General features: G+C 37.8%; 1 protein-coding gene across 1 annotated transcript in view; it reads left to right on the forward strand.

The window, feature by feature from the left end:
- The first annotated feature begins 736 nt into the window (after positions 1-736).
- LOC101971998 (guanine nucleotide-binding protein G(q) subunit alpha) overlaps positions 737-26,060 on the forward strand; it is a 279,733-nt gene continuing 254,409 nt past the window's right edge. Inside the window, exon 1 of the mRNA XM_078047445.1 lies at positions 737-1,265. Coding sequence (XP_077903571.1) covers positions 1,130-1,265 — 136 coding nt within the window. The 5' untranslated portion in view covers positions 737-1,129. The remainder of the gene's footprint in view (positions 1,266-26,060) is intronic.

Here is a 26,060-nt window from a genome sequence, read left to right on the forward strand (position 1 = left end):
GGAAGGCAGGCAGAGGCCGCCATATTCCCGCCTCACCACGCCCGGGCGACTGGCGGGCAGCCGCAGGTCGGCCGCGGCCTCGGCGCGTTGTAGCGGCCGCCGACTGGCAGGGCGCATTGGAGACCCGGCCCCGCCCCGAACCCGGACGGGGGCGGCTGCGACCGCTACGCCTGCGGGCCCCGCCGAGGGCGCGGGAGAGGGAGGCGCCCGCAGAGCCGGAGGGGGCCGGCCCAGCCGGGGAGCCGCGCGGGCGAGGCGAGAGCCGCACTGGGAGGCGCGCCGCGGCGGCTGCGAGCCCAGGAAAGCCTTCCAGGAGGGGCCGGGCGGCACCGCCTCCCGGCTCCCCTCCTCCCGCGCTCGCTCCCTCCTCCTCCTCTTCCTCCACCTCCTCCTCCTCCTCCTCCGTCGCCGCCGCCTCCCTCCCGGATCTGTGCTCCAGTTCAGAGAAAGAAGAAAATGTGTGTGTGTGGCGAGGGGGAGGGCGAGCATTGAGCAGTCGCTCCGCGCCTGGCAATCGGGGCCGGGGGTGGGCGTCTGGTGGAGGCGGAGGCGGAGCGGAGGCGGAGGAGCGCGCGGCGGGCAGGCGAACCGGGTTTGCGCGCGAGCCGGGCGGTGGGCGCCCAGGAGCCGTGACAGGCAGTGGCAAGGAGCGGGCGCGCCGAGCGCTTGGAGCCGTCGGCTGCCGCTCGCTGTGGGGACGCCCCGGTGAATGTGCTCTTGCCGCTGGGCGCACAGCTTAGGGGAGCCTCGGCGGCGGCGGCGGCGGCGGCGCGGGGGGCGAGGCGGGCCGCCGGTTCCTAGAGAAGGAGTCGCGAGCGTCTGAGCGAGGCCGGGCGCGGCGGCCTTCCCTCACGCGCCCTCCGAGCCAGCGCCCGCGAACGCCTCCTGAACCCGCCTCACTCCTCTGGGCGGCCCAGGCCGCCGGCTCTGCCGATCCCCCGGCCCACCTGGTGGCCCCGGCCCTGGCCGCCACCCCCGCGGCGGTTCCCCGAGCTCGTCCCGGACGCGCGCCCGGGCGGCGGGGGCTCAGCGGCCACCGCTGCCTCGGGGGAGCGAGGGCGGGAGGGTGTGTGTGCGCGCGTGTGAGCAGGGGGTGCCGGCGGGGCTGCAGCGGAGGCACTTTGGAAGAATGACTCTGGAGTCCATCATGGCGTGCTGCCTGAGCGAGGAGGCCAAGGAAGCCCGGCGGATCAACGACGAGATCGAGCGGCAGCTCCGCAGGGACAAGCGGGACGCCCGCCGGGAGCTCAAGCTGCTGCTGCTGGGTGAGTACAGCTTGGGGCTGGCCTCCCTGGGCCCTGCCACCGGGCCTCTCTGGCCCCCGCCCACTACCTCAGGTCTCTGGGGGCAGCTGCCCTCCGCGACCCCCACCCTCGGGCGCCCGCCGCTCGCCCCTTTCCTTCCTATGCGCGCCCCCGGCCACTACCCGCACCCTTGCGGGCGCGCGCGCGTACACACACACACACACACACACACACACACACACACACACACACACACACACACACGTTCGGGCTGCCCTTCCCGGTGCTTCGGTGTGTCCTGTTCGTGTCCCAGAGGGCTGTGCATTTTGTGCTGTGCATCTGCTAAGTGGCAGATCACTTGGGGCTTAGACGCGGGGATGGGAAGGTGGGCTATAGCGTTGATCTTTCTGTGTAGTGACCGTGGTGCCGGGTGGGTTACTGAAGCCGGGAGCTGTGTGTGGCCCAGAGGGTCGCGAGTCGAGCCAGGGAGCTTTGGGGGATGGCGTATGGTGGGGTGGCCTTTGTGCCATCCATTATCGTGCATTCTGGGGTCTGGAGGGAATTGTGGATTGGTGGGCAGACTCGCTACTAGATCCTCCAAGGAGTGATGAGGATACCAAAGAAAGGGGCTTATGTTTTGGGGGCGGGGCGGGAGGGCAAGCCCAAATGTGTCATACAAGTGCTGTTCTCTAGCCACTAGACCACTGAAAGGAGAGACCCCAGAAGAGTTTCTTGGCTGGTGGATGGTGACAGGCGTGTTTCTCGTTTGCACCATTTCTTTCGGATAAAGATGAGGGAAAGGGAAGCGTTGTGTTGTGTGGTTGTTGACAGCAAAGGGTCTCTTTTGTTTGATGAGGCGACCCAGATGTAGGCCTGAATTCACAATAGTTACTACTGAAAACCAGTGCAGCCGCTCAGTTACTCTCCTGGAAACAAATAGAAACCTTTTGTTTAAAACGGACAGAATTTTAATATCTTTGGAATCTGGGCTAGAAGGAAAACGGAAGCATACAGCAAAAATTTCCTCTAATCTCTAAAAAGAAAGAAAGAAAAACCCACCCAACATTCTGCTTTAACACTAAGTTAGCAAGAAAATGCCATTTCTCAAATAGGAATTCTATTGATTATTATCTCTGAGAGAATGTTCAGAATCAAGCCATCACGGTTCACACACAAGCCAGCTTGACATAACTCTGAGCTATTGTGGTAGAAAAAGCAAACAGCTTTGCAGTAACAGGCCTGAAAAATGCCTGCACTTGTGTTCTAGATATTTGCTTGTATAATAAATACATTTCTCAAACATTTCTGTAAAAAAAGAATATTGTTAAGATTTGAGAAGCATGCCTTTTCTTTCTTATCTGGAGCATTCCATCTGCTAGCTCAAGGAATCAATTGCCTTTGGGACTGAACTACTTATGTACTGGATTATTTACAAGCAGGAACAAAATATAATGATCACAAATAGTTACCAATGGTTAATTCATATGTCATGATTTATGTCTTCATTTTAAAACATGATTAGATAGGTGTGTATTTATTTACAAAGAATAGAGGCAAAGAGTTGAATGAAAGGTGTGAGCTTCAGGGAATGAAAGAAGCCAGGGGAGGGGAAAACTGGAATTGAAAAGTGAAGGTCCTTTTTTAATTCTCCTTCCTTTTCTCATTTGACCCTACTTCAAATGGCTGAAAACATGAAATTGAAGGTGTTTTTTTGAATTCACAAGATTGAAAAGAAAATAGTGAGGGCAAGAGAAACATATAGTGTTCAACTACACGATGTAAGAGAAAAGAATGTGTTTGGAGGGACTTGCCTTATGACCTGGGTTTTATTTTTCTTTTTCCTTGTTGACAATCTATAGGTTTTTGCAAAGCTCTGAACAGGGCCTTTGAGGTTCCTTTAACCAACCCTAACTGCCAGAAATGTGACAGTTCTGGGCCCAGCAGCTCTTGAGTTAAAGCCTAGGGGTTTGTTAAAGACCTTGGGGTTTAAATGTCTAAGAGGGAAATCCACTAATTAGCTGCTTAATTACATATTGTATATTTGGGTAATACTGTGCTTTTAAAAATGAACTTGCGAGATGATTTTCTGAGGAAAAAAAATGTAAACTAAACCAGTTTTACTACTAAAGTGGAGGTAGTATGGATAACTTTTCTTTATTTTATTAGATATTTGAGCAGGATTTATTAACCCAGCCCCACCTCATCTCCCAAATATGGCCTGGTAGAAGTAGGAGAAAAATACATGAATTCAGCACCTACATTCATTACTGACATTTCATTATACAGTTTTCTCAGAAACATGATCCCTGGACACCATGTACGAATTGCTACTGCTTCATATGCTAGATATGTTGCTTTTGTAACATAACTACTGCGCTTCCTATACTATTTGTATAGTAATGATATATATTAAACATAGATTTGTATGTGTATGTACAGGTGTGTGATTTCACAAGTTTATGAGTTGAAGAGGGAAACCAGGGTAGATTTGAACAAGGGGAGTTCTTGGGGAGTGGTTCTGTATGAGGAATTTCTGAGGTGCTGCTTTGTGAATAGACTGAATTTTTTGGTTCCTTCCTTCATTTAAATGACACTTGTCCAGAGGAGATTGCAGAATGTATCCTGTCACAGTTTAAAGATCTGCTAGTATTTTTAACCAATTTATTTAAATGGAGGAGTTACCTTATGTTGAAATGAAATTCAATGTAAAATTATTTTCTTAGTAAGTTTTAGTTCAAGGCATGACACCATTTTAATGGAAAAGGATTTGCTTGGCAGAGATGAAAGTATTGACTCTTGCGTTTGTTCACATAATTATTTACTTTTACATAGTAATAATATAGAAACATTAGGAAAGGAAAATAGTGGTGATCTGACTAGATAATCAGGTGTGGCAGTAAAATTTGGGCTATTTTGATTCATATTCAGCAATTATGCCAAAGTCTTCCAAATTTATTCCATAATACATAATGTTTTGGTTTTTGTTACTAAAAAAATGAACTCTGAAGATCATGATTTTATTTGCCACAGGTAAAACATTACAGATTATAGATTATATGTCTCTATAATTAAAAAAATTCATTCGATTCACAAATTTTAAATGGAAGAGTAACATTAAATTCTGAATTCTTGCTTTCTTTAACTTATCCATTCTTTTTTTAAATATATATTTATTTTTTAGTTGGACACAATATCTTTATTTATTTATCTTTATGTGGTGCGGCGGATTGAACCCAGGGCCTCGCACATGCTAGGCGAGCACTCCACTGCTGACCCACAACCCCAGCGCAACTTATTCATTCTTTGAATCATTTATTAGTGTTCATTTTCTTTGATACCTGAAAGAAAACTTTACATTCTACATAGATATACAAGAGAATATTTTATCTTGGCTTAACTTTTCTATATTTTCTAGGTATAGAGTACATAATTTCATTTAGTTGATTCATATCATGAGTATTTACTAAATGTTTCTATTGGTGGCACAGAGGTTATACTATTTAATATTAATTTGCATTTTGATCTATTTGAAACAAGTAGACCTGAGTGTTTACTTTAGGTCTTAGATATTCATTGTGAAGTTTTATTCAGTTCCTTAAAGATACATTTTTCTCCCTGTTCGCCTGTTCTTATTTTACATGTATCTGAAATATTTACTCTTTAGATTATAATCAAATAGGAAGATTTAATGAAAGTTTTTTATTGATTGTTTTCCGCCTATTGAAAACAGGCAAAGATTAGGTCAATTTTAAATGGAAGGTTATATATTGATTTTCTGAACAGAGTTATATATGTGTAGATTTTCTTCTGTTCTGCACTATAAGCATGGGAGGGTAGGATTGTGTCTGTGTTCACTGTTAAATTCCAGCTTCCAGCACAATATCTAGCTAGAATGTTCTCAATAGACATTGGCTGAATGAATGATTTTATTTATGACCCTCTTGCTAGAAATTGTGACAATAATGAATAAATTATAGAGACATGGGGATCTGTAATATTTTATCTGTGGCAGATAAAATCATGATCTTAAAAATAATTCTACCTTTAAGTAGTCCTAATAACAGCCTCTCTCTGGAAATACTGATTGATTACAGATGCATTTTAGAACAGGAGGTGTTAATGTTAGATGTTACATGTTGAACCAGTGTATTACAGTTCTGTGCTGGGTGCATTTGGGAATGATAGCAGTCATACTTGAAGAAGGAAAGTTGAAAGGAAAAAGAAGGAATTCTTAGCCATCCACCCCCACCCTCACCTTTTTGAGAATCCTGGACCTTGAGCCCAGGGCTTTGTGCATGCTAGCCAAGTACTCTGTCACTGAGCTACATCCCCAGCCCTTCCTAGTTTTTACTCTGAGGCAGGGTCTTGCAAAGTTCCCCAGGCTGGCCTTGAACTTGAATCTTCCTGCCTTGGCCTCTGAGTTGCTGGAATTACAAGGTATATGTACCATGCCTGGCTTCTTAATTACTTTTATCATGAAGAGACTAGTTTAAACCTATCTTCTTTTTGTCATTTTCTCTATGGTATACTGATCAGAGGGAATTTTTATTTTTATTTTTTTTCTAGAGTGTAAGTGAGCATCAAGCAGATTCTTGTCATTTTCTCATATCACAAGACAGGTGAAGTTTAGGCCAATTTTACACAGTGGTAGTTAAATACAGAGTATTAGGAATTGTAGATGTGACATTTTAAATACAAAGAGTATACATTTATACTAAAAACTGCACGGCAGGCTGGGAGTGCTCCAGCCAATTTAGACTAGATGCACATCAGGGTGAAAGTGCCTTTCCCTCTGTCCACCAGTAGTTCATTAGGGAAGAATGGGCATGTTAATGGAGGAAAGTGGGTATGTATGTTCATTGTTTGAACTAGTCTAGTGGCTGTCTAGGATGACTCCTGAGGACCCAAGAATGAAAGCATTCCTTTAAGTAGTCCTAATAACAGCCTCTGGAAATACCAAAATGTGTTTATGATGCTGCTTTTAAGGACTGATGGATTTTATTTTTTGCTACTCTTTTAGCTTCCAAGTGTTGAATATGTTTCTAAATGTCAGAATTTATATGGATGCAATTTTTTGAAAGAAATTGCTTATAGTTTATATCTGAAGATTGAAGTGAGAACATCCCTCATAAAAATAAAAACTGTGCCTCTGACTAATAGAGCCTTTGGAGTAAGATTTCACATTGAACTTTGTAGCAAAATTCATTGTTTATATCTGCCTTATAACTGTTAGTTCTGTGCATATATGTTATTTCTTTATATGGGAACTTGACCAGCAGGTTAAAATCCTGCTGAACAGTGAAATTATTCTATGTGAATGTATTCAAATGTTTTTACATAGGTTTTGAAAAGAGAACCAGAAGAATCATTTAGTAGTCATTTTGTTTACTACAAATAAATTTCCTAGCCTCTTTTTTATTTAGAAAAAAACAACCCAGCTCTGTTTTTAAGAAATGGCTCTTGTTCAGGTTTTAGAAGTGCCTAATAAATGTAGTTATGGTCTTTATTACAGATGAATTTTTAAGAACCTGAAACAGCTTTTGCAGTTTTGAGACTGCATGTTATGCTAAATTTAACAGAAAAAAGGAACAGATTTTTTTTTCATGATCTAGGGAAACTTATACTTGAAATGAAATTAGCAACATTTTCTAAGGATGATTTTGATCTAGCATTTATATTAATTTTTCCTTACAGGGAATTATTCTGTTGATATTAGTGGAAATGTTGTTTGGGTGTTATAGAAAAGAAATAGGGAGCTCAAAGAGAATGTCTTGAAAGAAAGAGAAGCCATTTTAAGAAGGTTAAGATTGTTTTCTTGCTAAGAAGGTGGAGTGAATCTGTCTATTGGGTTGAGAGAAATACAAGTATTTGTAGCAGCAAATTAAAGTCTCATTTCTGGTTGAAGAGGGAGGCAGAGACATTTTTCAAAGGGAAACTTTTGTAATAGCTTTTAAGTAATCTTAAGATCTTTACAGAATTAATCCTAGGGAAGTGTGAAATAGCAATAGAAGGTAAAATGTGTGATTGTTGGTAATTAAATCTGTGGCAATAACTGACTACAGTAAACAGTGAACATTAAAGAGAGTGATTCTTTGATGCAGTTTTGTATGAACAGCTGTTACTAATAAATTATAGGAAGTTGTTCAACAATCACCTTTGATTTGTTGCATTACTGATATGTAAGAAATCTTTCTGATTTCTCAAACAACATGTAGTTAAAAAAAAAGAGCCTACACATATTGACAAAACAAGTTAATGAATCCTAAATGGTCACAAATCTGTGCATACAAACAAAAATAAACATAGATGTTGTGATGATTAGAGCCCCAAAGTGAATTTGCTGTATAGCTCTGTATTAACTTTTATACTTATTCATTATTTTTGAAACCAATATAGCATATATTGTTATAGGCCTTCATGGTTAATATATTTTTTGTGTGTTTTTGGTGCTAGGATTGAATTCTGGGGCTTATGCATTTTAAGCATGCACTCTTCCACTGAACTACACCCCCAGCCCCCTCCTAGTTCAGTTGCAAAGAAAAAATTAGTATTATTAAAAACTAAAATTATGCAGATGTCTCAAATTCATTTATTCAATAAACACTCATCAATTACTGAAAATAAACATTTCCTATAAAATTTCATATCAGGCATACATTAAAAAGGAAGTTGTATACGAAATGTTGGCCTAATGAACAAATATTAAACACTCACTGTGTGCAAAATAATGTGTTGTGTGAGGTATTCCTTATTTCTTATTTGCCAATGGCAAGGACTAGGAGTATTTCTCACAAGCTTGTTTCATAGTAGTTGCCCATATTCTGGCATGTCCTACTAATTTTTGGCCTTCCTGGCTTTGGCTTTTCTGTTGGCTCTTCATACAAAGAAAACAACAAAATAATCTGAATGAAGGCCATTGTAGGAGCTTTCTGGGGATTTACAACTGGGGAAAGCAGATGATTTTGAGAATTTGAATTTCTAAGTTTATATGCATTATTTTCTTCGAGAATGTCATTTTTGTATTTAAATGTGGGAACCTGTTTATGATTGCTTGTCTTATGTTTCTACCAGATTGGAAGTTTCATGAGGGCAGAGATAAGTCACTTTTCTTTATCATAGCATCACACAATGCTTACTTAGTTGATTTCACAGTGATTTTATTACTAGTAACTAAGGGTGTATGGGTAACTGGATTCCCCAAATAAAGTAATGGAAGTGAATTTAAACTTCTTCCTTTCTTTTAATAGAATCATCCGTAGATTCTTCATTTTCTGCTCCTCTTTGCTGTTTTGTGGGCCACCTGGGGCACAGTAAAAGGAATTCTGTTTTAAAGACCGGATGGTTTTGGCTTTTTGCCTGTCTCAGTTATTCTCTAGGGAGAGTATTTCAGGTGAACATTCTCATATTGTTTCAGGTTGAAAAGCCAAAGGCTGTGGATTCAGCAGTTCCAATGGAAAGACTGTCCTTTGACATTTGAAAATTCCATGAACCCCTTATTACATGATTAATCTTGGATTTGGATTATGAGCAGTTGATTGCTTTAGAAACAAAATAATCATCTCAAGAAAGTGTATAATGGATTGTGGTGTGGTTGAGAATTAAAAGGTTTTAATATCATTATTTTCCTGAAACCTCACAGAAAGAACTATAATTGATCCACACATTAAAGAAAAAGAGGTAGAGCAAGACTTTTTGGCTCTGTTGTAGTAAGTGAATAGAGGTGTTTAGAAACATAATCATGTGTGTTTCTATTTAACTTGTGTTTTTTTTTTTCCCCTTTGTAGCACTGGAATCATAAGTTAATTGCCTTTTTTTTTTGGTTACCACTTGGTAAAAAAAAATAAAAATAGATTTTTCTCTTTTTTTGTTTTAAAAGCATTTTTCATCATTTTAAATGTTTCTCTTCTATATTTCCTTTGCTGTGGGAACAGTAGGGTGATTGGTTGCCTCTTGTACTACCATACATTTCCTGGTGACTGCAGCTGTCTAGTTGTTTCTAAAGAAAAATGCTCCAGTGATTTTACCCACCCCCCATTATTCAGGATCCCAGTCATTTACTACAGGTACCCCCAATCCCTTCTATGTGAATGTTATTTATTCACCCATTTAAAAAAAATTTTTGTTTTTTAGTTGTAGTTGGACACAATGCCTTTATTTTATTTATTTATTTTTATGGTGCTGAGGATTGAACTCAGTGCCTCTCATGTGCTAGGTGAGCGCTCTACTGCTGAGCCACAACCCCAGGCCTCATTTTCCCATTTACTCTTACCATGTCTTCCTTAAAAACGCTGGGAGGGGTTCCTCAGATTCTCTGGTTTGCATATTTCCTTAAGATTTAGAGAACTTCTAAGTTGATACTTCTGTCAGACATCATGTGGCAGTGAGCTGGTGAGAGGGGAAGTTGGGTGCTTTAATACATTAAATGAAATGGATTTGTGAATGTGGGTATAGGAGATGATTAACTTTCTTTTGCTGTACTTACTCTGAGTTGCAAAGCAAAATTTGTTGTTACTGAAATAAATGTAAAATTCTCCTTCCTTTTCCAGAGGGCAGGGACTTGAGATTGGTTCATGATTACCAGCAGAGAATTAGTGAGCCAGAGCTGGGTAATATAAGGGGCCACTGGGTTGCAAAATAGGATGCAGTGTATTTGTTGGAAGGGGAAAAGATCCTGTAAGCTGTAGGTGGAGGTGGAGTTATGTCACATCTTTTTTATTTAACTGTTTGTATGTCCTGGTCTCAATTACTTGAGAACTTTAATGACATCTCTTTCTGATTGCATTTCCTTGCAGATATTAAGGAGGATGATAGTAACCATGTCCTTTGTTACACCTAGGCAGCCTTTAGGGTTTTTTGTTTTGTTTTTGTTTGGTTTTTTTTTTTGCTTTTTTTTAAGGGAAAGATGCTGTACTTTCTTGCCATGTGAATTGATATTTTATGATCTATGCTTTGCACAGCACCTTCAGCCTCCATGATATATATTCTTTCTGCAGATGGCAAATGCAGTTTTCCTCTTGTCCTAGAGAGCTGACCCATTTCCTGTGACTTGTTCTAATAATACAGGATGACTTTAATGTTAGTTCATAGCTTGTCCTTAAAAAAATGCCAGATACTTAAGTATTTAACCCTCTTGGCTCTCTTAACTCGTGTAATATATTTTTGAGAATTGATAAACCATGTGATGATTTAAAAACAATGGCAGACTGGCTTTGTGAAAATTTATTTGACTAAATAATTAAACACGCCTTATGACTGTGCATTCTGGATTAATTATATTTATTTGTTCTAAAACCTGCAGCTGAAAAGCTATCTAGTATTCCTGCCTTACATCTGAAATTTTTTTCCCCCCTCATAGAACTAACTTTAGGTTATTTTTGTTCCTTTGTTTTGCTGCTTTTTCTATAACAACCTGTAGAATGAAGAGATTGGATGAAATGATCTCTAAGGACTGTCTGAACTTTGAAACTTTTTCTGCTTCCCTTCTGCAGTGTCTGCATCTCTGCCACTTTCTGTCTAAACTCATCCGTGGATGAAGGGTCTGAGGTCCCCCTACTCCCTTTCCAGTGATGGTAGACTGAACAAGGGAGCATTGCTGGATGGGCTGCTCCTAACTGGCCTGGGTCTTTTTTTTTTTTTTTTTTTTAATATTTTTTTAGTTGTTGATAGATTTTTTTTTTTTTTTTAATTCATACGCGGTGCTGAGAATCGAACCCAGGGCCACATGCCAAGCTACCACTGAGCCACAGTCCCAGCCCCTGGCCTGGATCTTCTCTCTTTTCCCTCCATAATAGCTTTGAGTGCCCTACAGGCAGCTTACCACTTCTGGGGAGGGTGCAGCGAGGGAGGAGGGCCTGTGAATGAGGCCTTAGCAAGTCTGTCCAGAGCTCCCCCTCCTGCTGTCTGGCATGCTGCTGATAGTTGCACTGTCTTCATAGGGAATGGTATCAAAAACCTCCTGTTGTATCAGCATGGGTCTCTTACTTCCTGCAGGAAGGGTGATATCCTGGGAGGCACTGAGGTGGAGCATAAGTGGCACAGTGTTCAGGCGCTGCTCTGCTCAAGCCTGGGTCTTTTCTTGTGTATCCTTAGTCAGTTTTCTTTCACTCACCACTTCTTTTTGTTTGTTTGTTTGTTTGTTTTTTCTTGATTGGGCCATAAGCATTACTTTTCATGTGCCTACAAGTAATCTCTGCTCTTCAAGTCCATGTCTGCCATTTTTAGTTAGTGCTGGCTGGTTTGCCTTGTGAGCCTGGGCACCAAGAAGGCCCCATATACCAAAGCAGAGCACATTTGGGGAGTTGCTTTGTATCTAGATCTAGTAGGTCCCTTTTCCTCATCTTTCCAGGAAAGATTCAGCAGTAAGCCTTGACTCATTTGTGTTAATTTCTTCTGTTATTGTGCCACTATTTCCTTTGGGCTCCCAGTGAAACTAGAAAAACATGCATGGCATAGATACTGAGATAAAGATTTTTATGCTTTTTTTTTGTTTTAAAATATATTTAATGGTGTAACCTCTGACCCATCCTCATTTGCCATGACTGTGATCAGAGGAACCTTAAAATAGTAACTTCATACCCTTATGTGCATATATGATTACATGATCTGTGTAACTGTACATTATGTACAACCATGATGTTACACATGAAGTTACACTCCATTTATGTATGATGTGTCAAAATGCATTCTACTGTCATGTATAACTAATTATAACAAAAAATATATTTAAAAAAAGTAACTTCCTATGTCCTTTGTCTGCATCTGGAGAAAGGGCTTTGGCCAAAGAAGGAACAGCCAGATTCTTACCTGAGGCCTGGATAAATACTATAAAAAAGGGACTAATTCTTATTCTTCTGATGGTGTCAGGCAGGTAATTGGTATTCCTGGGCACCTGCTTTCCTCCTGGCCCACTGCCTTTTCATTATCTGGTCAGCATCAGGCTTTGATCTTAGATTTTGAGTTGGACAGGTGCTGGGGGAAAAAGAGAGCAAAGGAGAGTAATGGGGAGTCCATGGGACTTGGAAGGGTGGAGGGTATTTGCTAATAGGGGTGGTACAGTTGTTTCTCTGCCAGGCTCTGGAGGGAAAGAGAAGAAAGCACAGGAGAGGTGCCTGTGACTTTGCTTGGTGTTCTCTACCAGGAAGAGCTAGGCTAATGCTGCTTCCTCTGCTGGCTCTAACACCTAACCATATTTCTCCATCCTCTCATATGCTTGTGGTTCTTTTAGATGGTAGATTGAGAGATGAAGTATAGAAGCCTGGGTTGGATAGAAGTTTATATTGTAGATACTGTATCCTGCAGGTTACGTAGACTTAAGCGCAGATCTTATGTGGAACACTCCAGAAAACCATTCACATATAAAAATAAAAATTGCAACATGGCTCCTCCATTATTGTTTTGAATTCTGTTCATTTAGCGGTAGGTTATGAGAGTGTCTCTTGAGACGTCCTCATCCAGGAAATCTGCTTTTACCTAGTTTGCTTCTCTTACAATGGAGTGCCTTTCAGTGGTCCAGGGCAGTAGAAGATAAGCAATTTCATGAGGTATTCTTGCCAGATAGATTCATACTCAGGTGGAGACATGTACTGCAGAAGTACTTTTGCAGTTTGTAGATCAATTGGGCCATTACATCTAAGCCTAGCAGTGGACTTTGCGTGTGCACATGTGTGCAAATGAAAACATGCTAAGCTCACACTTACCATTGAGCTATATCCCCAGCCCTTTTCTCTAATAATCTTAAAGTTACTTAATCCCTATTTCTAATTATGATCAGCATTCAAAATAGAGTTGTATTGATCTATATTATCAACGTAAGAGGATTTCTTGACTCAAAGTATGGGCAGGTATATTTTAAAAAATCTGAATAATTTTGAATAATTCAAGAGAAGAATTATATAGTGCTGAAACAAAAAGATACTTGAAATCAGTCACCCAATGATTTATTTTTTCCTAATAAATATATTCTTCCTTTATATTATATAATGTATCTTTAAGTATTGTGGTTAGGACTGGATTTATGTTATATTTTATAACTGGTTTTATTGCTAGTCACTTCCACAAACTAATGAATTGCCATATATTGGCTCCTTTTGGAGGCAAGCTTGACTCTGATATGGCATCTGGAGGGGGCAAGGTCCTGCTGTGATCAAGGACTAACGGCCTCTGAACATTCTAGTTTCTCCTGCTGTGCCATGGGTCATTTAAATGTTCTCCAAACTACAATAGAAATGACTAGAGATTTCAGGCATATATTACCTTATGTAGTGATGATTCCCATAAATTTCCCATCTTCTGTGGGACAAGAAATCTGTATGTTGCTTTATTAGTTTGTGAAAATTTGTATTTCTTAGAATTTGTATTTCCATAAAATCTTTGACAAAGAGTTGCATTGTTTTAAAAATATATTTTTTTAGTTGTAGGTGGACACAATGCCTTTATTTTTGTTTAGACACAATGTCTTTATTTTTAGTTATTTATTTTTATGTGGTGCTGAGGACCCAGTTCCTCACCTGTGCTAGGCGAGCACTCTACTGCTGAGCCACAATCCCAGCCCCAGGAGTTGCATTTTAATTGAGGAAAGTATAGGACTTCATTCATATCTTTTTAGGGAAATTTTAATTCCCATTATATTTTCATGAAAATCACCAGCTTTGTCCATTGAGAAACACATTTTCTGTAGGGCTTTCTACTCCAAGCCATGGTTATTATGAGAATACAAATCTCTAAAGTTTTTCTAAATCTCCAGAGTCTGTGAATTGCTACTCAAGTTACAGTGTATCCTTCCCAGAATTAATTAATACATCCAGCATCCCCTAGTCCTGAGTCATGAGGTCACCCAATGATTTATTTTTTCCTAATAAATATATTCTTCCTTTATATTATATAATCTATCTTCAACTATTGTGGTCGGGACTGGATTTATGTTATATTTTATTTCGTTTTTGAAATGAAATAAAGAAGGAACACTTGACATATATATCCTCTGGTTAAGATAGAAAAAAATAGTTATTTGATGAGAAAACTGTTGTATTTAATAGTTCAAGTTTTTTTCTTTTTTAATATTTATTTTTTAGTTTTAGGTGGACATAATATCTTTAATTTATTTTTATGTGGTGCTGAGGATTGAATCCAGTGCCTCACACATGCTAGGCAGGCACTCTAGCTTTGAGCCACAACCCCAGCCCAGTAGTCCAAGTTTTGAGTCAAAAGGAGAGGTTTGTTTTTTTCCATTTGAGACTTATGTTCTTAAGGAATGCATTATTTTCATGTTAGCCTTTGAGTGACAGCCCATTCGTTATTTGTTAAATCTTATTTTTCAGCAATTTTGAAATTTTACAAATAAGGCAATTTTTTTTTGCGCAAAATTTGAAAAAAAACTGGTTAAAAATTTATCCATAAATTTCTTCAAAATGCACCAGTCTAATTTAAGGACCATGATCTTTTTCTGTGTATTATTTCTTTCTAGTCTGTGTGTCTCCCATCCCCCGTTTCTCACATAGGTGTAATCATACTGTAGTTTAGCAGTATGTTGTAAGCATTTTCTACATGACAGTGTAGAGTTCATATTAATGTTTGAAATAGCTGTGTAAGATTTTGTCGAAAAGATGAATACTAATTTGTTTACTCAGTCCCTTTTTTTTGCGTTAGTTTTCTTTCAGTGTTTCCATTTGAAAAATAATGTTGTGATAAAGTTCTTGGTGGATAGCTTTTAAAAACATAATTTTGTTAGAGAAGGTTCATAGGTTATAGGACATAAAAACTTTTTACGACTGTTTACACTGTTTACATATACCCAAAGTATATTCTAAAATGATTGTATACAGTTGGTAACATTGATTAGTATTATGAGATCATCAGTAAGTTAGTATGTAAAAAATGGTTATGTAATTTTAAATTTGCATTTATTTGATCACTAGTGAGAACAATCATTTTCCCATGTTTGTTTTTAGTTAGATATCTTATTTTGTGATTTGTCTATTCATTTCTTTTGCCTATTTTTGAGCTCCAAACATACAAATGAAACTAGCTTTTTGTCATATTTGCTGCAATAAACTTGACCCCAATCTGTTGTTTTTCTTTTTCTTCATTTGTATTGTTTAATATGGAAGTTTTTAAAATTATCAAGCCAAATCTGTTGATCTTTTGCTATTCTGTTTTAAAACAAAAATCTTAATCAGCTTTAGATATTCCATGAAAGCCAGATTTACTGCCATTGGTTTTGACAAAACTAGATTGAATGTAGTGTGTTATACATCACTGTTGTATGATTCTTTTTCTTTCAAAATAAAAATGAAGTACACATATCTGTTCACACAGATCCTATAATATGAGCCATTCTATGTATAATTGTCTTTTTTGGGGTCCAGTAATGTGTAAGATATCTTACCAAGTTAATATAAATTTTTTCGCATAATTTTTTTGATTTTTTAGTGTTCCTGTATTTTTTGTTTTCTTTTTGCTGTGCCCTGGGATGGAATATACGGCCTTAAGCATGCTAGGCAAACTCTCTACCCTGAGCTTCATACTCAGCCTCCAAAGTATTTTGAATCATACAGAAGGGGATATAGCTACCAGCTCATAAAAGCCAGCTGTGTACATTTTTTTGTCAACTCTATATTCAGTGACTTCACTTTGGCAGCTTGAAATTAGTCATGGTGGGAATGTTTACACCACAGAAATTGGTAATAAATATTTATCAGGACACCACTCTTTATACTTGATCCCTATTGATGAATAGTTACTTTGAGTCCATTAATTTTTTTTAAATAATCAGTGCAACTGTGAACATGGTAGGGAATACTTCTTTATACACTTTTATGATTGTTTCCCTCAAATAAATTCCCCAGAGTTTGATGATCTGCCAATGATAGGCTTATTTAAAATGTTGATACATGTTAACCACATTGCCTTTCAGAAAGGTTCTATTGGTTTGCTTTCCCACCCCTAGTTTCTGTTTTTGGCTGTTTTGACCTATTTCACTGTCATTGGATTATGCCAGTCTGAGGGGCAAAAAAATGTTCTTGCATTGATTTGCATTTTATTGAATTGATTTATTTTAAACAGTTTTTATTTTCTAAGCTGCTTATAAGCCCCTTCACCTACCTACAAAAAATAACTAATAAATGTTTCAGTTTATTATTTAAATTAGTATGTTTAAGAAAATACTTTAAGCTTCCACATTAATTTTTTTAATTTGTTCTAATTAGTTATACATGACAGTGTGTGTGTCAAGTTTGTGTGTCTCCCCGTCTCCCATTTCTCACATAGGTGTAATCATACTGTAGTTTAGCAGTATGTTGCAAACATTTTCTACATGACAGTGTAGAGTTCATATTAATGTTTGAAATGGCTGTGTAAGATTTTGTCGAAAAGATGAATACTAATTTGTTTACTCGGTCCCTTTTTTTGACAGCAGAATGCATTTCAATTCATTTTACACAAATGGAATACAACTTTTCATTTCTCTGGTTGTACATGATGTAGGGTCACACCATATGTGCAGTCATACATGTTCCTAGGGTAATGATGTTCATCTCATACCACCTTCTTTCCTGCCCCCATACTCCCTCTCCTTTCCTTCCTCCCCTTTTCCCAGAGTTTCCCCATTCTTCCCATCCTCCCTACCCTTCCCATTATGGATTAGCATCCACTTATCAGAGAGAACATTCTGCCTTTGGTTTTTAAGGACTGGCTTACTTTGATTAATCTTCCACATTATTAACATACATTACTAGAAATTGGAAATTTCTCTTTATTTCTAGAAGGATGAAATACTCCAGGCCAAAATCCCTAGGAGGAAGAAAAAGGAACAAGATTACATGACAGGCTTAGTTATATATTGTGTTATAGAAGCACAAAAGTTCTTTATTGTGATGAAGTCCAATTTACTTTTTCTTTTGTTGCTTGTACCTGAAATAATTGCTAAATCCAAGATCATAATGACCACCTTTGTTTTCTAATGAGAGTTTTATAGTTTTGGTTAGGTATTACATGTGGGTCTTTGATTCAGTTTGAGTTGCTTTTTTATATTGTGTGAGGTAGTGTTCTGACTTCATTCTTTAGCATCGGAATGATCCAGTGGTCCTAGCAGCATTTATAGAAAAGACATTCTTTTGCCACTGACTGGTCCTGATCTTTTTGTTATTAATTTACATTTGCTTTGTCTTTCTTGGAACCGATCTACGTTTATTGTTTATTTTTTCTGTTATTGAATGAAAATATTTTCAACTATTTGTTTTAATATTTACTTGATTTGAATTACAAAGGTTTAAGGTTTTGTATTTTTTCTTAGTCATTGCTGTATAGTGTTCTTTACAGATATTCAAAAATTTTAATTTTGATTTTTGATCCAGGGTTGTTTAAGGTAGTTTAGACTTTTCCAAATAATTGTAACTTTTTTCAAGTTTTGTTATTTATTCCTAGTTTTATATAATTTTGATAGAATGTGGCCTTACTGTTTTTTATTTTTTGGAATTTATTGTCATTTTGTTTGCTTTATGGCTATATAGAAATATGTGAATATATTTAATAAAACAAATATGTGCATATTATTTACATTTGTTACTCACATTTGCTGCTGATCTCTTTATTCATATTATGCCTGAATCTGCCAAGTACTGAGAATTGGTGCTAAAGTTTCTCATTACTCTTGGTGTTTATGGCAATTTCTCCTATTTACAGAAAATTTTGCTTTTAATATAGGTAACTACTCTGTTTTAAGGTATATAAAAATGTTCATGAGAAGTAAAATTTTATCATAGCATTAGCTTTTTGTGTAAATTAATGCTATTTTATCTTGAATTCAATTTGTTGCATATTAATGTTATTCTTTGCTTTCATTTGCTTGTTACATTTCTTGCATTTATTTTCAACTGTTCTTAATCTCTTTGTTGTTGATGCTCTCAGAGTTTTGTTCTTTTTTAAATCTTAGCCTGAAGATAGGTTAACATATAGTAGACAGGGATTTTTTTTCTGCCTTGCATTTGAATTCTATCCTTCATTCTTTTTTTGATTTCTTGAACTTCCCCTCACCCCATCCACCTTCCCTCTGTTGCCTCTCCTTTCTTTTCTCTTTCTTTGGTATTTGGTATATATTAGGTTTGTCGTTGCATTTCCCACTCTGATGATTTGAAAGTTATGTACTATGCTTCCTCCCCCCTCCCCCCTGCCTTAATTTTTTTTTTGTAGTTGTAAATGGACAGAATGCCTTTGTTTGTTTATTTTTATGTAGTGCTGAAGATCGAACCCAGTGCCTCACATATGCAGGCAAGTGCTCTGCTATATAACTTTCACCAGTAGTAGTCAAGTTATGTTTCTCAGTTTCTTAGCTTCAGAGAAGAAATAATATTTATTGTGTCTCTTCTATACATAATGGAGATAATTGTTGATCTATACCAGGGGCTACAGACTTTTATTTTAACTTTTATTAAATTTTTTTCTTTTTCTTTCTTCTTTTATTTATTTATTTTTTTATTTTTTTGGGTATGGGGGATTGAACCCAGGTGTGCTTTACCATGGAGCCACATGTCCACCCCTTTTTATTTTTTATTTTGAGACAGGGGTCTTGCTAAGTTGCCTAGGGCCACCCAAGTAGCTGAGACTGCCTTTGAATTTGTGATCCTCCTGCCTTAGTCTATCCAGTTGCTGGATTACAGGTGTGTACCACCATGTCTGGCTGCAAACTTCTTAATGTAGAATCAGGTAGTAAATAATTTTTTTGGTTTTCTGGGCCATATGTTCTCTGTTGGAACTATTCAACACTTGTTTAATGAATGGATATGACTCTGTTCAAATAAAATTGTGGACAGTCATTGAAAGACTAAACATAAAGAAAACTGAAATTACCTTTGTTTGAGTAGAGAAAGGATATTTGTCAGATGGAATGAAAGGTGTACATGGGTATTCAGGACCATTTCCACGTTCATCATTTTAATCCACATTTCCTCTATTCTCCTCTTCTCCTTGGTAACCACCTCTGACTATTCAAACACATCTGTTCTAATCCTGCAGTGGTGTGTTGTTCTTCTCCCTTGCACTTCCTTTCTTCAGGCACAAAGTTAACATTTGATCTTGAAGCCTGTGTGCAGGAAATCATTTTAAGTTAAGCTTTAAGAACCTCCTCCAAGATTTTATTATGTATTGCTGAATTATTCAGTTTTCTTACAGAAATTTTAGTGTATATGAGTGTCTGCAATTAGAACATTTAGCATTAACTCTGTGTTAATTACCACATATTTCTTCTCTCCATTTCTTTGTTTACTTTTATTTATTTTCCTCCACCTGTAGTTGCTTGGATCATACCTTCAGATATATTTTTTTTTTATTACAGAGGGTCCATGGACGATATATTTCTCGACTTCTTGTGTATTTGCAAATGACTGTGATATTTACAAATTAACCATAACTTTAATGGGCATAGAACACTATGGAACACACCTCTTTTCTATCCATAGTGCTTGCCACATGGAAGTTCCTGTGTTGCTTTCTGACATCTTAATTTGATGAAAAGTCAGCCTGCATATTTTTTCTTTGTGATTTTCTTTTTGTTTGGATCTTTGTTTCCATAACACAGAAGCTTAACAACTTTCGCATATTCTTCATATTTAATATATTTAACATGTATTTAATTTTAATATTTAACATATTTAAAATATGTTTTATGTTCTTTATTACTTAATCTTGAAACATTCTGAACCCATTCCATCTGTATATTTATTCTTTCATTTCAAAGATTTTACCCAATTTATCATTTAATATAATTTTTATTCCATTGGAATTTTTTTTAGGCACACCAATTATTTCTAATTGGATTTCTGTTGTTTTTCTACCAAAGATGTCAACTTCTTCCTTAATTGCTTCATTTCTGTTCTTTTCCTTGTGTGTCTTGCTCAAATCTCATTTCTGTCACTGATTTGGCAGTGTTTGGCATAAAAATATCAAGTCCAATAATTTAATATTGAATGAATGAAGTGCCTCTCTTTTTTTTTAATGCTGCAAATTCATTTTTAAGTTCTGAAGTACTGTTTTTTCCTCCTGATTTCCTTTCTTAACTGACAGTTTTCATTTCACCTTTTTAAAAAAAATTCCCTATTTCAACAGTCCACGTTTTCTTAAATTTTCTTGACATAATACAAAGCAATTTCATTGTTTTTCCTTCAGTTTCCTAGAGTAAATCTTCCAAAACATTCTCTTACCTTTCCTTCTGCATGTTCTGTGCCCTGTCTTCATTTTTACTTAGGAATGTTCCAGATTTTGTCTGGTCTTACTATTTGTCCAAACATAGTGTGGGTGGAATCTCATTAACTTCCTTCCGAATTCATCTTGGGTCTGTTTGTATCTTTCCCTTAGCACTTGGAGCTGGAGGACTGGAAGATGATGGTATATATTCTGATTTTAGCTACTCTCTGGGTGAGTGGTAGGGAGAATTCTATGGCAGAGGCCATATCTGCCTATGAGCTTTTGCTTTTTAATTTTGTTACATCATTCAACTAATAATATTTGTTTCTCCCCCCTTGGGTGAACTAGCCATTTGAAGAGAAGTCATTCAGTCTTGTTTTGGGGATGATTATTCTATGCATCTATTGGGTATTTTTCTCTTCCTTCTTAAATCACAATGTAAAGCAAGTTTGTTTTCAGTTTCAACTCTTCTAGTTAATAAGTCAGGTCAGGTTTTTAATTTATTCTTTAGCCCCTTCATGTCTAGAATAGGTAGAAATGTGAGTTCCATTGAAGATGTTACTTGCTACTCCAAGTTGGGGGATACCAGTGAGTTTTTGAGAAGCTTTGTCATATGTTTTCCTCAACACTACACTGTTTCTATGAGAAGAGCTGCAGGTGGACTCCCAGCAGGTTCTGTTTGGTTCATTTGTGTTACTTCCGTCTGATAGTGCCTTTGCTGTAGATGAGTGCGCATGTGTGCTCTCTTGGTTCATTTTGAGAGGTAGAGAGGAAATTGTCATATTTTCCCTATTTTTTGTTTAAAAATTTAATTGACACACAATATTTGTACATATTTATGGGGTACAATATAATACGTTGGTACATGTATATAATATGTAATGATCAAGTCAGGGTACTTAGTATTTAAGAGCACTTTGCCATCTTTCCAGGAAGTCTGCGCTATGAAACTTGATGACTGTAATTAACACATGTGAAGCCCTTCATGGAGAGGTATAAATGTAGAATCTCAGTTAAGAATGTGCTGTAAAGTCCAAGCTTGCACCCCATACTTGAGTTGCCTCTGTAACATCCCCAATTTGTTGTTAGTCTATCCCCCTCTACAGTCAGTGGTGGGAGCATAATCCCCCAGGAGTAATTAATTCTGTCTTTAATTATTTTTTGTTTGTTAGAAAGCTTTCATACATTGAGAAGAAATCTGTCCTGTAACTAGCCTTAGGTTCTATCCCTTGGGGACATTGGAACCCACTGGAACATATCTAATTGTCCAAGTAATTTAAGTTGGCCTTATGATACTCCTGGGAACTTCTTTCTTTATGTGAAATAGCTTGTTTTTCATAAAGTAGGAATCAAGTTTTATCCCTTTTTATCCTAGATGCCCCCCCCCAACAAATTCCCTTAAAAAAATGAATTAAAAAAAAAAGACATAGTGGAATCTAACACTTGAGATGTGATTTGATGAAATCAGAAAAGATAATATTTCTGCATATTTTCTGGAACTGAGATACATGTGATTCTAGAAATCTTTGTCTTTTGTACAAATAAATAGTTGTAAGAAATATGTAACAACATTGAGTTTGAAGGGCTCTCCATGATGTCTGCCAGTACAACAGAACACCAGTTGTTCATATTTACTTCACTTATCTCAATAGAGTACTGCATTGCAAGTCCTGTTTTTTTAAAAAACTTTTTTAGTTGTAGATGGACACAATACCTTTATTTTGTTTATTTATTTTATGTGGTACTGAGAATCCAATCCAGTGGCTCACATATGCTAGATAAGCGCTCTCTCACTGAGCCTCATCCCCAGCCCCACAAGGCCTGTTTTTGATCTGTAAATATGCACACAATTCTCTGCATTTTTTCCCATTTCCTTTTGCTATGTATTTGCATGGATTTTTTTTCCCAATTCCTGAGAGTACCTTTTCTTTTTGAATTTTATTCTAATTGTATGGGAACATCCTTTGAGGGTTAAGTTCATTTAAACTTTATTCCCAACTTCTAGCATTTGTAACCTAGTTTATTGTTAGAGAAAAGTAGATGAACCTATTATAATAGGATCCATAAAGAATTACTTCAGGACAAAAGTATTTTGGTTCACACTGCTACTAAAGATATGGAAGATATTAAGATTTCTGGATATACCTCCATAATCCATTAGTCAGTATGAATCTCTGGTTGATTCAAGCCTTTGGTTATAACTTTATTGTTTATTTGCCTATAGGTATAAAACCAAAAGTATGCTGATTTAAGTTTTTTTTTTTTTTTTTAGTTGTAGATGGACACAATACCTTTATTTTATTTGTTTTTATGTAGTGCCGGGGATTGAACCCAGTGCTTCACACATGCTGGACAAGCATGTTCTTCTCTCTTATCCATGAGAATTACTTTAAAAAGATTTTGACCATTACATTAGTGTTTAAAAATTTGTCTATACCTGGGTTTACAATGGAATTACTTTTCTAAATCCAGTTAGGTTGAATGAAATTTTATATACCTTTTTAGAGATTTCATCCTTGGAAGCCAAACCTGAATTTTTAAAATGTGCTGACTGCAGGTGGATAAAGTATGGCCCTGTTCCAAGATGCGCAGAATCTCACATGGTGGGAGGGGATGGAGAAGTAGCCCTGACTTACCAGAGTGCTGCTCTAGGAGCTACCTTTGTTGCAAATGTGCAGCTTGTGTAATTTCAATGATCATGACTTCCTTTAAGAAAATATGTGGTTGTACTGACATTTGCTTTGAGCAAAAGAAGCATAGTTCATATCTGTTGAAGTTGAAATTAATAATGCATGGCTACGTGAGCGTTTTTTCCCAACCCTCTTTGTGTGTTCTTGCATACAGATTTTTAGAACCTATGGTAAATCAGATGGTGCAGAGGCTGTTTGATTTTTTTTTTTTTTCCCGTCTTCCCTGTTTTCCAGTGGGTGGCTTGCTTGAGTAGGCGAATGCAGTGAATAAATTTATCAGCATCAGAATCTGTATTTATAAAGTTATATTTCTTTTATTAAAAATTAAATATTTTGGTCTAAAGGTTTTTGTTTTCTGAAATGTCCTTTGTAAAAACAAACTTTTGGATTGCTCTTTACTGTGTTCAACTATTCTTTCACTCATGAAAATGAAAGATAGGGGACAAATATTAGTACTGATTCTTTTATTGGCTTTTGTTTTTGTTTTTTAGGCCCTGTGTGATAAGTAGGTAAGAGGGAAACATCATTTTTTTGAAACCATAAAGACATAGTTTCTGAACCAGCACTTTTTAGGTACTGAGGCTGCCTAGGAATGTAAACCCAGTCATCAGAATAGCCCTGGACTTCACAGCTGGACGAGTCTGCTACACTGGCTGAGTATTCTGGCATAGATCGACAGTTCCAGGTTGCAGAGAGTGCTTGGCTCATCTCTCATTTTCCTGAGGAATAACACTCACAGTGCTAAACCTCACTAGAAAAGAACTGAAAAATACTCCCAATAGGCCAAGAAAATGTATCCACTAATCTCATGTGATCTTTTTCCCCTACCAAGCCAAGGCCATATCTCTGAGGTTAAGAAAATTGTGCATTGCATTGCAAAATCTGTGAGTTAGAATTCTCAATTCTGACTTTGTTACTTTTGGTTGTTTTAAGTTAGTACAACATAGGTAAACATCTCTATTTTCATAACTTTGCAGTAAATTTACAAAAAGCAGATTTCAGAAACCTGAAGATGAGCATTGTTTCTGAAAGCATGATAAAAATGAAAAGAAAAGCACTATCCTGGTTTAAATGATGGTTAGGAATGTTTTATTCCTAGGACTTCAAATGATCTATCTCTTATCAGTATCAGTCATATGGTGAGAACAGGGGGAAAAGCACAGATAGGTTTACTCCTTATTGTCTGGTAGAATTTTTTTCTTTCTTTTTTTGGGGCGGGGGGAGGGGTTAGCTCTTTGCAGCTCTAATGAATAGGAATCTTCTGGGGCAGAGGGTAGTATACTTTTTTTTTTTTTAAATGACATAATTGCAGCCAGATAGAAATATGTAGTCATATTTCTTATAATATACATGTAATGGTTTGTTTTATATTTTACTGCTGCCTGAAATTAGCTGACAGATTAGAACATATTTATCAGAGAAGAACTGGCATAGGTGCCTATGCTCTTATATTTCACATGGCTACCTTCCCCAAGCACCTATTTATGACAGCTTACTATGGTAAGGAGCCAGAGCATTTATTCAAGAACATGATAAAAACTCAATCTTCAAGAATCTATTTGTGATCTTGTGCAGAAAAGAGTTAACATCACTAGCCTTCTTGTAAGATTGACTCTAGACTGGCATGTGGGAATTTGGATTTCTAGATGATTCCTACCACTCCTAGATCTGGTTAAAGTAGCTTACAGTATCTCACACTGTTGGTACAAACAATGTCATTTATCCTGAGTAGCTGCTTTCCTTTTGGGCGCCTGGAATTTTGGTAGGTGCTACCCAGTCAGTGCTTATGTCCCTGACCCCTGATAAAAATGGTGGACTCCTGGGCTTAGATGAACTTCCCTGGTAGATAACGTTACACATATGTTGCCACAATTGGTATTGGGCACGTTACATACACCCTGTGTGACTCCACTGGGAGAGTACTCAATGGAAGTTTGTGTCTGATTTTTTCCAGACTTTGCCCATGAGTCTTTCCATTGGCTGATTTTGCTTCATTGTCATAAATCATTGCCTTGCATAGAATTATATGCTGAGTCCTGTACTAAGGGACTTGAATACCTCTGACACACATCCCCCCATTCCCTGTTGAATGTCTCCACCTGGTTAATATGAAGGGCTCTGGGTCAGGGAGTTGGCATTGTGGATTGTTGGAAGAAGCATGTGAGATGATGTGGAAAACATCAAATCACCATCCAAACACATAAGGATATTATTATTATTGTTTTGTTTTTTCCATAACATGTTTTGATTAGTGTCATGAGTCAGACATTATTTTTTACACAAAAATTCAGTTATTTACCCTTTGAGTAGTATTAGGCTTTGTCCTCCATATTGGACTTAGCAAAACCATCTACTTACTTGGCCAGTGGACTGAGCTTACTATAGTCAAGAGCTGGGGGAGCAATTAAGACAGGAACTCCCTATCTTCTATTTTTCACATTGCTCTAGGTTACTTTCTTTTTTCAGTACAGTGGGTTGAACCCAGGGGTGCTTTATCACCCAGTTACATCCCCAACCCTTTCTATATTTTGAGACAGGGCCTTGCTAGGTTGCCTAGGCTGGCCTCAAACTTGCAGTCCTCCTGTTTTACCTTCCGAGTAGCTGAGATTACAGGTGTGGGCCACCATATCCGACTCTTATGTTGCTTTTCCTGAACTGTTGATTGTGTTTGTCATCAGTTCAGAATTTTAATTACTTCCCATTGCTTGCAAAGTAAATATCTTCCATCTGTCAGTCAAGTGCATCAGATTCCCACCTTTCTAACCTTATTTCTTCCTGCTTGCCTTCACATGTCTGACAATGGCAATGCCCCCTCTTCCCTATCTCCCTGTGTAAATCTCTCTCATTCTTCAAAGCCCATCTCAGATGCTCTGTCTTCCTCATCATCTCCTTTGTTTTCTTTCCTAGTTGCAGTTTCTTTTGACCTCTTATAATGTTTCATGTTTGTCATGTA

This window comes from Ictidomys tridecemlineatus, chromosome 4 (genome assembly GCF_052094955.1).
Source record: "Ictidomys tridecemlineatus isolate mIctTri1 chromosome 4, mIctTri1.hap1, whole genome shotgun sequence".
Taxonomy (NCBI): domain Eukaryota; kingdom Metazoa; phylum Chordata; class Mammalia; order Rodentia; family Sciuridae; genus Ictidomys; species Ictidomys tridecemlineatus.